Source organism: Daphnia magna, linkage group LG10 (genome assembly GCF_020631705.1).
Source record: "Daphnia magna isolate NIES linkage group LG10, ASM2063170v1.1, whole genome shotgun sequence".
Lineage (NCBI taxonomy): Eukaryota > Metazoa > Arthropoda > Branchiopoda > Diplostraca > Daphniidae > Daphnia > Daphnia magna.
The window spans coordinates 2064608-2078885 of NC_059191.1; the positions used below are offsets into that span (position 1 = coordinate 2064608).

The 14278-nt window shown below is 38.2% G+C and overlaps 2 protein-coding genes and 2 long non-coding RNA genes across 6 annotated transcripts; 1 reads left to right on the forward strand and 3 right to left on the reverse strand.

Moving 5' to 3' along the window:
* Nucleotides 1–4785: 4785 nt before the first annotated feature.
* LOC123477016 (receptor expression-enhancing protein 6-like) lies at nucleotides 4786–7558 on the reverse strand. The gene is made up of 5 exons (XM_045180147.1): nucleotides 6756–7558; nucleotides 6451–6683; nucleotides 6074–6382; nucleotides 5232–6005; nucleotides 4786–5174 (listed from the first exon to the last, which is right to left on the reverse strand). Exons 1-4 carry the CDS (start codon nucleotides 6880–6882, stop codon nucleotides 5823–5825), a joined length of 852 nt encoding a protein of 283 aa, XP_045036082.1. The 5' UTR covers nucleotides 6883–7558; the 3' UTR covers nucleotides 4786–5174; nucleotides 5232–5822.
* A 309-nt stretch (nucleotides 7559–7867) lies between these two features.
* On the reverse strand, nucleotides 7868–9121 carry LOC123477017. 2 transcript variants are annotated; one of them, XR_006652122.1, is made up of 5 exons: nucleotides 8861–9121; nucleotides 8504–8619; nucleotides 8215–8433; nucleotides 7979–8147; nucleotides 7868–7906 (listed from the first exon to the last, which is right to left on the reverse strand). It is a non-coding gene; the product is annotated as an uncharacterized LOC123477017 (long non-coding RNA). The 2 variants fall into 2 exon arrangements; XR_006652121.1 differs by having other exon boundaries at nucleotides 8504–9117.
* A 608-nt stretch (nucleotides 9122–9729) lies between these two features.
* On the reverse strand, nucleotides 9730–11730 carry LOC116932382. Its single transcript, XR_006652123.1, has 3 exons — nucleotides 11563–11730; nucleotides 9986–11506; nucleotides 9730–9925 (listed from the first exon to the last, which is right to left on the reverse strand). It is a non-coding gene; the product is annotated as an uncharacterized LOC116932382 (long non-coding RNA).
* A 227-nt stretch (nucleotides 11731–11957) lies between these two features.
* Nucleotides 11958–14278, forward strand: LOC116932377 (ethanolamine-phosphate phospho-lyase). 2 transcript variants are annotated; one of them, XM_032940177.2, is made up of 8 exons: nucleotides 11958–12291; nucleotides 12377–12495; nucleotides 12558–12792; nucleotides 12864–12957; nucleotides 13066–13274; nucleotides 13344–13471; nucleotides 13537–13634; nucleotides 13698–14278. In XM_032940177.2, exons 2-8 carry the CDS (start codon nucleotides 12441–12443, stop codon nucleotides 14091–14093), a joined length of 1215 nt encoding a protein of 404 aa, XP_032796068.2. In that variant the 5' UTR covers nucleotides 11958–12291; nucleotides 12377–12440; the 3' UTR covers nucleotides 14094–14278. The 2 variants fall into 2 exon arrangements, with proteins under 2 accessions (XP_032796068.2, XP_032796067.2); XM_032940176.2 differs by having other exon boundaries at nucleotides 11958–12236.

Below are 14278 nucleotides of genomic sequence, written 5' to 3' on the forward strand. Positions count from 1 at the left end.
AATGGGCATGGTATTACTTCCAAAATTATGTTCTACTCCAAAGTGATCATAACATATTTGACGATTTCGAGTGTTAATCTTCACATTATTGTTAGATAAGAAATCTAATCCTAAGATGCATTGTTCATTTAAGTTGCTCATAACATAAAAGTGGTGGTTAATAATATGGTTATCATTGATAATAACTGAAAATTCAAATTTCCCTATCGATTTAAGTTCTTGTCCCGACACCGTTCTAAAAATAGGAGGATTCGCATTTTCTACTTGTTTTAAGTGTTCATTACACTCTAGAGTATCCAATATTTTACTGGATACTAAACTAGCGGCTGCGCCAGTGTCCACTAAAGCTATGATTTCCTTATTAAAGATTCTAACGGGAATACGTATCAGTTTTGGAATTTCTACTTCTACATCTGATCCTAAATTGTATGTTAGTTGGGAGTTACTGATTGGTTTTATGGTGTTTATCGGGGACCTTGGTTGTTGGTACGTGCCATATCTGTCCAACATTCTCTTGCAATATGTCCTCTTCGGTTACACTTGTAGCAGGTTATTTCTCGATTTTCAGTTGTTCGAGGATTGTTGCTAGTGTGTTGTTGCTGCTGTGGATGTTGGTTGCTGTTATAACGTGCTTGTTGTCTGTAGTTGTTTGGTCCGCTGTAGTTTCCCTTGTCGGTTAGGGTAGTCGTTCCGATATGAGGGACGTTGGTGAGATGGAAATCTGGTTTGCCTGTATCCTGAAGGATTATAATTTCTTCGTCCTGACGAATTGTAATCTCTGCGGTAAGGGCTGTTGTCTCTGTTTCTACTTAGACTTCTTTCTCGACTTGATTCTCGGCTGTTATGACTGTCGGCAAATCGCACTCGCGAATCACGTGATCTTGAGTAACGTTCACTTGGACGTGGTCTTCTGTTTTCGTATTGGTCAGTTGCAGCTATGGTAACGTCGTTTTCCTGTGAGGATCCACGTTTCGTATTAGTATATTTTAATTCTGACAGAGCATCTGATAATTTTTGCTCAAGTAGTTGGATTTTATCGTCTTGTTGTTTTTCGTGATGCGTTATCCCTGCTATAACAGCTGACATCTCCTTGTCGTCTGTAGCTTCTTTCGTGTGTAGAATTTTTTCAGAAATGAAAAGTTGTTTACATAATGCGTCAAAGTCTTCTGTGTTTTCTGGCATTCGTAGATAAAGTTCTGCTTTATACTTTGGTAGTAATCCTTGCAGTAGGATTTTGCTTTTTCTGTGATCCCTCATCTTTTTCACTTTGTTTAGTAATTGTCCTTCAATAATAGTTTGGTTATGGTCAGCCCTTTCTTCTTTACCAGCGATGGTATCGTAAAGATTATTTAACCTTGATACAAAAGCTCTGCAGTTTTCTTCCGGTTTTTGAGTTAATTTTGAAAGTTTTTTCTCCAGCGTAGCTAAGTCGTAGGTGTCTTGAAATCTTGTAATTAGTGCTTCTTTCCAATCCTGGTAATTTAGATCATCTCCTTCTTCCTCAGCGTAGTTTTCATGCCATTCGAAGGGCTTCGCCTTTCAATCGATCAGAAAAGAAACGTATCTTTTGATTGTCGTCCCATTCATTGTTTCGTGCTACGTGTTCGGCGCCGCGTAACCACTCTGATATTAGTTTATCAGTGCTTTTCCCTTTAAAGATTGGAATAGCCTTTTTGTCTTCTCTGGAGAATAGCTCTCCTAAAGCCTTCACTATTGGCTGAGTGAAGTACCTGTTCACTTTCTTTGCGTCCTCGTCGTCCTGTTCAGTTGCTGGAATATCGCCATCCTTGTGATTTTTCTTGGAGGTATTCACGAACGTTTTTTCCGAAGTGTCCTCGTCGTCGTGTGTTACGCCCATGTCGACCTTCTTTTTAAGCTGTTGATTTTCTTGCTCCAAATAGATGATTGTTTTGTTTAAGTGTTCTATTTGTGTTTTGAGGTTTTCTATTGTTTGTTCGAAATCGTTTGTTTGTTCTATTTCCAGCTCGTAGTGGAGTGACTTGTCTCCACTGTCTGTCGGCAAGGTTAGTTCGTTTATATCTCCCACTAGTTTGGTTATTTCTCCTGGTTCGTCCTCGTCTAGCCTTGAGTCGTTGGAGTCTTCAGTCTCGATGAATTTAACTTGAAGTTTTTTGTATTCTTTCACCCGGTTTTCTAGAATTATTATTTGATTTTCTTGTCCTCGTACCCGATCTTGTAGTTCTTGAAGGTCTTTTTCAAGGGTTTTGTTCTTTGAAGTGAAATCTAGCAGGTTTTTCTTTAAATTGATTTTCTCTGCTGAGGCCTTGTCGAGTCTGTCTGCCAAAACTTTTATCTCTTTCTGGAGCTGCTCTGCTGTTTCTGATACTTGTTTTATCTGGTTTTCCGCACTGCTGAGTTTCTGGATCAGTTTGGTCTTCTCACCTTCAAGTTTGTTAATTATTTCTTGCCCTTCGGTCTCGACAGCTGCGTTGTTTTCCTCTTTTCTTTTGAGAAGATTCTGCAATTGACTCTCGGTTGCTAAGGTGGTTTCAAGGTTTTGTTCTAGGTCGGCGATTCGGGAATTGGCTTTTTCAAGGGAGTTTTTCAGAGCCTCGTTGTTTTCTTGAAGTTGCTCTAACGAACTGCTTAAAGTGTATTTGGAACTCTTTGCCTTCTTTTTGTTACTCTCCAATTGTTTTTGCGCGTTTGAAAGTTCAAATTTTAGCGTAGTTATCTGCTTTTTATCTTCAATTAGTGCGATTACTGACTCTTTCTGCAATACATTGATGGTACCGAACAAAAATTCTTTTTCTTTTCCGTGCAATGTGTGTAACTGTTGGAGTAAACTATCGAGTGTTCTGGTGCTCCCACCTTGTGCGACTATATCGTCTTTGAGTGTTTTAGTAGCATTAGCAATGGTTTCTGCTGTTACACCATCTGTTACTTTTAAAGTTTTTTCTAGAAGGTAATAAGTGTAAAAATGCAGCGAATTTTGCGTCGCCTGACTTGCTTCTTGTTTCTGTGTTTGTAACTGCTGGATATTTTCAGTTGTTGAGATTGTCTGGTATGCTTTACTTCTTTCTAAGTCTTGCTTAAATTCTAAGTCTATTAAGGTCTTCCAATTGTCCAAAAATTGTTCTCGATGGTGACTTAGGTTTGGGTCTTGGTCGGTTAAATCAGATTCTTGTAGTACGGGGTATAAAGGTAGTAGTGTTCTCGTTCTCGTTGAGAGCAGTCTTTTGTACAGGTGAATCAAACGGCATTCGCTTACCTCGATGATGTTCCGATGTCGGTTGCTTGAAGACTTGGTGATAGAAGCGTTGAATACTTGCAGCTGGCGAATGAAGCACAGATCAGAAACTTTTCTTCCAGAGTCTCGTTGTTATTCTTGTTGTCTCGTTGGGACCTCCAAATGTAATAGTTTCTAGACTGTGTATTTGCCAGTAAACTAACTCTACTTAAGACGATACAACCATGTGCTTATATACCAAGAGATTGAAGGTTAAGAAGGGAGGGGTTTACAATAACTTTTACTTTTATCATTAACTATTATCCGCAGGGAAGGTTGCATTCGTGACGACCTTCTTACTGGGTGGGGCTGCTGTTGCTAGGAGGAGTTGCTGCGGTCTATTACATAAGGTTTATAAAAACCTTTAGAAAGGCTTAGTTTATAGTTAGCTAGTTTAGTAACGTTTTCCAAAAGTTCCAAAAGGGTGTAGGTTTCATTTTAAACCCAAATATCACGCTGCCTTTTCTGAGCTTTATCGCGACTCATTTTAAAAACAACTATGTAAACAAAAGTACACTCACAGCAATTTTGAGTCACTTTGCGTACAAGTTCCAATTTCTTTTTGCTATGAATTAGACACTTAAAATTCGTCTGCAACCACGAGAAGAATTTTGAGCAACGTCCTCTGCCATTGGCTAAGTTGCCAATTTCAAGTCAAGTTGCATTTTAAAGTCAAGAAAAAAATCTAAGTTAAGTCCTGGGAAAAACTTCATCTTTTTGTGTTCGGAATAACACCTTGACTTGAGATTGAAAGTTTTTAACTTTAGCTCAAAACTTGACTTAACTCGGACTTAACTTAGATTGTTTCAAGTCAAGTTTTCCTTAAGTTCAAGTCGCCGTTCGGAATACGACCCCAGGTTTTCCGACACTTGGACTTCTGGCACTCGATACTTGGACGACCGGTTCGCGACAGGAGGACATCTGTCTAGCGACGTTAGGACTACTGGTTCCCGACGTTTGGGCGCGACAATCAATGTTGCTGAACCCAGCAAGTCCTTTACGAGATTACGACAAGTGAACTCACGGTCCCGGGCCAGCGACGTTTGGACTCTTTTTCTTTCGGTAAGTATTTGAAATTCGATTGGTCTTCATATTTCATTGTAATTATTGTCTAGCTTATATTTATCTTATATTTATAGCTTGGATTTATCGGCTAGATTATAGATTCTCTTATTACTGTAATGTAAAAAATTGAATACAATTACGTGAGTTTAGAGCCACTTGCAATAATTGTGTCATTGTTTTATTTACTTTTTGGACATGTCCTTTAACGAAAACCAAAGTGTTGTTTACGAGTTAGTCGAGAATTTTGTGAAATCGCAAGAATGTCTGGCCAGCGAAGGCCTGGAGTTCGGAGACGGCAAGCAGTTGTTTAAGGGGCTTCCTTGCCTGTGTTATTTTTTAAGCCTTGTGTTATTTTTTAAGTTATTATTATTTTTTCCTTATGTCCTGCCGAAGTGTAACCAAGCACTGTTTAAATTTACGTTTGATCGTGATTGCCATATGTGAATCTACCCAGAAAAATTGTACAACCGTGAACGAAGAATTTTGTATTTATGTTGTTTAATACATTAACATTTGAACTACAATCTGTTTGTGTTCTGAAGTCTGACTGGAACAAACATGGTTACCCATGTTCGTTCCATTTCAGAATACAAGAAGGGTCAGAAGTCTGACTGGAACAAACATGGTTACCCATGTTCGTTCCATTTCAGAGTACAATATTTACATAATTGTAATTAAACATTTCTTCTATAATAAAAATAAATAAGTTATCCAGTCGATAAATGTAAGCACAAATATCTATACAATAATCATAGTCAATTAAAAATACCTATGTTCTTAACGATCCTTCAGCTGCAACAAATAAGCAAATCCGTGCGTCACTGGATTGGGAGTCCTTTTGTCGCTGGATGAGGAGTTCCTATGTCGTAAAGAACACTCGAAAAAAAAGAAAACAAAAACAAAAAGATTCTATTACCCGGGAGTTCGAACGTCGATTGCCTGGGAGTCCACTCGTCGTTTAACTGGAAGTCTTTTCGTCGCTGAGTACTGGTCGAGTATTCTGCTATTTGGGTTCAGCAACATTTTGTTGTGTGTCCAAATGTCGGGAACCACTAGTCCTAAAGTCGATGGGCAGATGTCCTGGCGTCGTGTGCCAGATGTCCAAGTGTCGGAAACCTGCAACCAAAAGTCGTTTACCCTGGAGTCCTTTTGGTAACTCGCCCAAAAGAGTGCATGCCCCCACCACTGCGTGGCTTTAAAGGATGGTCACGTGACCATCCCACTGAGCCAATGAAAACCCTGGAAATGGTGCCGTTTTCTGGTACGGACCCCTCCGTACGTACGTGGAGACCATGTTGGTAAATATAGATAACGCTCGCCATCTATCGCTAAATACACGAACTAGAAACGCCATCTATCGCTAAATACACGAACTAAAACGCCATCTATCGTTCACAGAAATAATGTTTTCCTGTAGGTCCTCAGGATTAACATCTCTTTGGGGGAGTGGAACAAAATTTTTTTCTATGTTTTATTTTCCAGCCTCCTCCGGCTCTTTCCGACATCTTCACTTGAAGATCCATCCCACTAGGGGGTGGAGTTTGGCAAATACACGGTATAATACATGATTTACCCGGTACACGTACACGACGATGCGTACACGATCTACACTGGGCCGGATTATGCTATGACAGATTATTGTAGACCCATTCCATCTGGTTGGGGCAAAGCAGAATACCAGGAAAGTACACTGTTGATCCAAATAATACCGTTATAATTAATTGCACCACTTTTGTATAGGTTTAGACAATATTTTACCTTTCCTAGCCAATAAAATGGGAACCAGGATAGTAAGATATCCGAAAAGAATTCGACAATGCCGAAACATGCATAAACAACCCAGTAGGTAAGCCACTTCGTATCGTCATCTTTTTGTTTTGTTTCAATTGCTTTAATCGATGCATAGGCAGGATAAACGAATCCAATTAAGTTACACACTAGTTGGGCACCAAAACCAAAAACTAAATAGACGGCAAGAAAACCGATAGCGCCTTTTTGTACGCTATGATAGATTATTGTAGACCCATTCCATCTGGTTGGGGCAAAGCAGAATACCAGGAAAGTACACTGTTGATCCAAATAATACCGTTATAATTAATTGCACCACTTTTGTATAGGTTTAGACAATATTTTACCTTTCCTAGCCAATAAAATGGGAACCAGGATAGTAAGATATCCGAAAAGAATTCGACAATGCCGAAACATGCATAAACAACCCAGTAGGTAAGCCACTTCGTATCGTCATCTTTTTGTTTTGTTTCAATTGCTTTAATCGATGCATAGGCAGGATAAACGAATCCAATTAAGTTACACACTAGTTGGGCACCAAAACCAAAAACTAAATAGACGGCAAGAAAACCGATAGCGCCTTTTTTGTACGAAAAACAACCGTTAGGAACATAGTCATAATCTCACATCTTAATGTTTTTCACGGTTTTACCTGAAGCGGTATAGATCCGGTCCACCTTAGTATTCCTTTCGGCCATCGTCAACACATCGTTTATTATTCCGGGTTCACTTAAAGCTTTCTGAAAGCGTTGGACGAGTCGCTCCCAAAAATTGGCCATTATTGAAGTTGGCGAATACTTAATCCATAAAATATGACAGGTCAGATATTGGTCGTAGTTAAAATTTAAAAAATATATAGTATATAATGTATTTTAGAAAATCAGAGTAAGAAGTGACGTTTTTTTTTCTACTGTAATAACAGCAAAATTTACAATTGAAGCCTAACTATTCAAAAGTCAACAGTTGTACAAGGTACTGGAGGCAACAACAAAATATGCTGCAAACAAAACTTAACTATCAACGCTCGTTGAAGCTCTCGAAGACAGTTTAGTGTGGCGCAGCGTCCATATCGTCATCGATAAGTAAACTTATCAGCGCATATGTTGTTATAGATTAAATGAGAATGGTAGGAGAGCATTATCTTCGCCTTAGTTTGGACGAAAGTTACTTGACTTTGTTTGTAAATGCCTGGCAACATGATCAATAGTGCAAATAAGAGGCTAGATTTATCCACTAACAACATCACACTAACATGCATCATCATTCTTAATCATGCACTGTACTTGAACAAATTGGTTCGATTCTTTTCAACTTAACTATCGATTAAATATGAAGCGGGAAGATGAAGCACATTCAAATATAAATGACGTGTACGTGCTGAAGTGAAAATTTTTACATTTCTTGGTTTTTTTTGTGTTTGACTTGAAGTACATTTGTCTGTACTTTCATGTTATCTTTCATGGAAATTTCGAAAGCGTCTCCTGGTTTCGTAACGTCCGTTTGAACTTTGATGGAGAATGGGTAAAGAATCAAATTCTAGCGGATGCATTAAATTGCTAGAACTCACAACTATGTTAGTAAAATAAACAATTAGAACTTTTAAGTGACTTTTTTCTGTATTGTAAGATCAAGTTTACAAAAGACACAAAAACGGACTCGTTCAAAAATTTGGGAAATCTTGCACGACTAGTTTTGTAAGGAATTTCAGAGCCCTAAATGGAGAGTTAAGAATCGAGAAAACATAGTAAAAGAATGACAAGACTTCTTCATCCTTGCTATTTGCATTCTTGACCAAGTTGTGTGCTGAAAATTGAGAAAAGAAAAAGTAAAAGGAGAATTAATATTTAACTAATTTAATTAGCGCATGGGATTTACTTATATCCAATCCTTGGGAAAGAAGTTTAGCGGCATTGTTTGCAGCATCACCAACAACTTTGTCCAACTTCGTATTGTATTTTAAATACCGAGGTCTGATAATCCTATGATAGATTAAAGCGGATCCGTTCCACGAAACAGGAGCAAAGCACCAGACCAGCAGGATACACTAAACAAGATTTCAGATTATTATTCTTTATGAACAACTAGGATTCAGTACTTTGAAAGTAAGATACCTTTGCCAACCAGTGACAAGAGAATATCAGAAAAGAATTCAATTATGCTAAAAAAGGCAAAGACAGTTCAATAAGTAAGCCATTTTGTGTCATCATCTTTTTTGTCAGATTCAATGGCTTTCACTGAGGCCTATGCAGGGTATACAAAACCAATGGAGTTGCACAGTAACTGGGCACCATAGCCAAAAGTTAAATATATTGATATGACTCCGATCATACCTGTGAAGAAGACAAAAATTAGGGAATAATACACTTAGTTAAAAAAAAAAAAAAAAAAACTACTGCGTACCAAGGGAAATATAGTCTTTTCACTCCTGTTCGTTCTTCAGCTTTGGCTAGCAAATTATTGATGAAGCCAGGTTCGTACAGGACTTTCTCAAGACCTGCACGGTATTGCTCAAGGAACTGTGTCATGTTAGTGGTAGCTTTTGACTAGCTTGTGTAAAGCATTCTCCCTCTCGGGTGAATGGCTTTACGAATTAAGACAATTTGTTGTGTAAATAAACTCAGAGGCGTATTTACCCACAATGATGATTATGTATTACTAAGCTGAGGCCAACGGTTTACAAAACGAGTAAGGATACATGAAAGCGAGTCCAATAGGGAAACTGAGCGTGATATTCGAGACAAAGTAATTTGATCTTACCGTGGTAGCGCGGGCGTACAAGCGTGAGGGAATAATAGGAGAAAAACGGGAAACAATACTACTTGCCGACACGTATAGTATTTGGAGTACGTGTTGAGAAGATAATTCGAATACACACGATGCTCGGAGAGGAAAGAAGAACAAAATAAGTTGGGAGGAATAACTAATGGATTAAGATGAATAAGCTAACACATCAAGATTAAAGTCTACTGTTAAAGAGTGACCATTCAAGCTAAAGGCGACTGAACGTCTTGCAAGCTGATACTTGTCTAACTCTTGTCAGAAAGTGGGTTCACCATGAAACGTCACATCTTCGCGTGTGGCGTGATGTTCGTGACGCAGAGGTGCGTCACACGCGTGAGTCAGAACCCGGAAGTTTTATCTAGGTAAACATGGTTGCACATGAAGCAACTAACAAATACGTTTATAATAGTGAATAAGAATATAATATGAATATAAAATAAGCATAAGCAAATAGATCATATTGTGGGTATCTTGCAAATGTATATATATTTTGATGGCTTCGTTACACTTGTTTCCAACAAACTGGGGAACTGTAATGAAAAAGAAGATAGGGTATTTTGGTTATCAGCTAATAAATGGGTGCCTTATTGTGTTTCAACTCAATGAAACTGTCACTAACTTTGGCTTCCTACTTGTAGCCTTAAAAGTTTAGATTTGAATGTCAAACCAAAGTTATAAAGTGAAAGCAGAATAAACAAGTCAGGCAGTTCAATTGAATAAGCTCGTTTAGGAAAAGAAAAATGAAAATGCAGATCTGCTCCATTACTGCAGAACCTGTTTTGCAGTTCAACGGACGTTGATCGGTTTTCAATTTCGTTGTGTAAATAACTTACGGTATAGAAGAGCCGTTGGGTAGAGACGCGTTACTGAAATTAATTGATTGAATAAAATTGAGTATAAACCAAAAAATGTAAAGCCGTGGGCTAACTGGGATGTTCTCCAGTGCTCTGACCTCTGAGGGCCTTGAATGGTTCCATAGCATGTTAAATTTGGCCTGAAAAAACTCATGAGACTGTTTGGCTCTGTCAGAAATGTAAAAGCCTTGCCCAAAATTAACTTTCAAAACGTTGGTAAAAACAAATATGTTTGACTTTAAATTACCTGCGATTCCTGTTAAAATTTTCTTTTTTTATTTATTGAAATATTAACATTTCGCGATTTCGCCAGCCATCCAGCAGCCTTCTGTTTCGCAACGTTGTTTCGCACTTTAGCATGGGAATGAAACACCATTCAGCGGCTAAACCGCGAAACAAACCATCTTGATTCGCACCGCGTTTCGCGTTTTAGTCGCTGTTTGTTTCGCGTTTCGCTTCCGCATTTTAGGGACACCCGCAAACCGAATACATGGCCGCCGTCATGAAATGCGACATGGCGTTACGTGTAGCTATCCTGGAAAGAGCTCACTGCGCAAAGGGCAGCCGTGCACGAAATTGAAGCAGAATTGACTACGAGATAAAAACACAGATAATGAAACAAAACAAAAATGCTACAAAGAAGTTCAAAAACTGGAACAAAGCTTGGAGGCTTTGAAGACCTATGCCTATGGCTTCCGCACCAAAAGGCAACAATGGGTTCTAAGAACGAAATTGGTTTCAACGGCCAAAAAAAAAAAACCAAGCTAAAACCATCCAACGGAAACCAAGGCACACAAAAGGTAAAAGGCAAAAGTTTTTAAAAGTATTCTACAAATCACCCACACACAGGATAAACCCGCTCGAAACGAATGCTAAACAAGTTGACATGCATTAAAAACTAAAACTATGCCAGTATAATTTTCTGTTTGCATAAATTTAATTTAAAACAATCATATGAAAAAACAGAATCAGGAAATTAATCAAAGCAAGGAAAAACAGTATCAGCAAAAGGGATTCATTGGCTTTCAAAGGCAAGTACAATGAAAGAATTGAGATGTAAAGGTGCAAGGCGGCAAAGCATTGCATTGCATGCATCTCTTCAACTTTTTGCTTTTGCATGGTAAGGAAAGGGTAAGTCCAGATGTTTTTTACATATCCTAATTGCAAGTAATTAATTTCGATTACCTAGAGACCGTCTGGCGACTTCAGCACTGCAATAAGTGTCCAGTTTCCTGTACTCGGTAACTATAACCACCATCTTGAGTCTTTTTTACGAGTAGCTACAGTTTTCACAAATTTTGGGTTTCTAATGAGCTTTTGGTTCAAAGTTTTTTGAATGAAATTGACTCTCCACACCTTACTATTGACTCTCGATTAGACCTTACTTAACTGTTATTATTGTTTTTCTGCCATCCTTATTTTCTTACAGTCACCATTTTCATGATTTTTTCTTTTGTTGTCTTCCCACATCCGTTTGTCACATTTGACAACAACATTATTGGTGAGAAAAGGACCGAGCGATGTAAACCACATTAACTACTCATTGGTCGTTTAGTAGATGTGTAAATCATCGAATCTAATCATTATTTTAGTTTTAATCTATCGCTATCGTGTCTGGATTTGACACAGCTGTCCGCTGATACTTGTATGCGGCAATCCCATTTAGTCACCGAGTGCAACATTTTTTTCGCGCTAAATCTCATACAGGTTGAGGTGTTCCTGTTAACAAAATTTTTCCATTTGCCCCATGTCACCAGAATCTAAAGGGCTGCAAAATTTTCAAAATTAGGAGGTATTATTATATAATTTTCAAAAACCGCGTACGCGTAAATACCCATCTCCTAAAAAAACGAAGAACTGCTCCGCCCGTTAGAAAAGGATATAGAATGAATGAAAGGAATAGAATGTATCCGATACAGATGAGAAATTTAAGCAAAGAGGTCTTATAACATGCAAACAAGGTTTTACCCGGTACTGCCATCTAGTGTTTGGCCTTTCTTACAAAAATCGGTGGACGACTGGACGAGCTGTTCTAATACTTTTAGATACCTCGGTACGCGCTCCATTCGGTTATTCTTCATGATGGTACCATGGACTGGCAACTGCGCAAGGCAGACAGATACAGATACTGTAGATAAGAAACGGTTCGCAACAATTCTTTTTCGTTCTTGCCGCTTGCCCTCTGTACTTGCTCCTTTAGCGATACTTCATGACCAAGTACCAGAAACTAGTTGCGTACGCAAATACGCTGATTCTGGTCGAAGGTTGAGTGTTTACGTTGTGCAATGTCGTGATAATCAACGCAGTATTTTTCACAGCTGAACAGCTGAGAATAGTTGAGTAGCCGACGCTGACGCAGTAATTTGCCAGAAGTTCTATTAGATTTCTTCTTCATTTGAGATAATATACAAGTGCTAACTTGTAGTACAGTTTACGATGGACGAAAGCGAGAAATTATCTAAAAGCGAAACAATTCGCCTTCGGAAAAAATTCATCGCGTAATAAAGACTCGTTATTCCCAGTGCACTACTACAGTTGTGCATGCATTCTTCAGTATATTATAGTCATTTTTTCTAATTCTGGTTCATTGTTGAACGTGAAATACCATTTTCAATTAATTTTTCTTCCATTAATGCAGGCCATCTTGCAAGCTGTTTTTCAAAGCTGACCCACTTAAAATAATTTCTGCTAAAGGTCAATATATGTTCAATGAGAAAGGAGATAAATATTTAGATTGCATCAATAATGTAACTCATGGTGAATATAAACATTTTTTCCTTTTAAAGATAGCTGAACAAGCATCCATTTATGTTAAATAGTGGGACACAGCCATCCAAAAATTGCTGAGGTGGCATTCAAACAGCTCAAAACATTGAATACAAACTCTAGGTTTCTCCATGATAATCTTGTCCTGTATGCTGAGAGGTTGACAAGTCTATTACCTTCTCCACTTAGTGTCTGTTTTTTTGTTAATTCTGGATCAGAAGCTAATGACCTAGCTCTGAGACTTGCTAGAACACATACAAAACGCAAAGAAGTAATTGTGTTAGATCAGTAAGTGTATTTCATCCATTTTTTAATTCTTAACTTTTGGTTGTGTATTTCAAATTACATTTTGATTACAGTGCTTATCATGGCCATGTTATATCCCTGATTGATGTTAGCCCATACAAGTTTGATCATCCTGGAGGTGAAGGAAAGCCTGACTGGGTCCATGTTGTAAGTTAATTTTTTTTTTTCAGCTTTTTTTTTTTACGGTTGCTAAGCACCTATCAGCTTTATGGACTACCTATAAACCTAACTTAACTGTTTATACTACAATTATAGGCTCCAGTGCCAGATGTCTATGGTGGGAAATATAGAGACAATGAACATTCAGCTGAAGAACTTGTTCAGTTGTATACAGATGAAGTTCAAAAACTGATTGATCTATCTGCAGCAAATGGCAAAGGAATCAGTTGTTTTATTGCTGAGTCACTGCAAAGTTGTGGTGGTCAAATTATTTTACCTCCTGATTATCTCCGAAGAGTGTATAAGTATGGGATTCATTTGCGTAATTTTTAAAATTAATCAACGAAATACGTGCCATTAAAATCTTTTTGTAGAAGCGTTAGGGAGGCTGGAGGTGTGTGCATTGCCGACGAAGTCCAAGTTGGTTTCGGTAGAGTTGGGACCCACTGGTGGGCATTCCAGCTGCAAGGAGAAGATGTTATACCTGATATTGTCACGATGGGTACTACGTAAAACTAATACAATGCTGCATTTGCAAAGGTTCAATAATGGCGTAATCATCCACAGGTAAACCAATGGGAAATGGACACCCGATTGCTGCTGTCATCACCACTAAGGAAATAGCGGACAGCTTTTCCGCCACCGGAATGGAGTACTTTAATACCGTACTACGAAACATATAGCTTGTCTTAAATTTAATCGCACTGACTTCAAATACTTTGTTGTAGTATGGCGGTAATCCTGTGAGTTGTGCCATCGGTAATGCAGTATTGGATATTATTGAAGAGGAGAAATTACGTGACAATGCAACTGTGGTCGGCAATCATTTACTGATTGGCCTAAAAGAGTTGAAAGAGAAACATTCCATAATAGGTGATGTCAGAGGAGTTGGTATGTTTATTGGAATTGATCTGGTTAAAGACCGTGTGACCCGTGATCCTGCCACAGTCGAGGCCCAACATATCATCACACGATTGAAACAACAGCTCATCCTTTTCAGTGCTGATGGACCTAACCGAAATGTACTGAAATTCAAACCCCCGATGGTTCTTTCTCTGAAAGATGCTGACCATCTTCTGACAACTCTGGATTCTATTCTTAATGAAATCAAAGCTGCAAACTGAAATAGTACAACTCAACCCTTTATAAAAGCCTGTGCAACCGTTATGGAAGTGGATTTTTTTTTTTCTTTATTTCAAATACCGTTTTGCAGTGTTGTCAAAATCTATTGAGATTTAAATCGCAAATGATTTAAATCGCGGTTTAAATCATTTTTTGGGGATTTTGATATAAATCGTTTATAAAATTT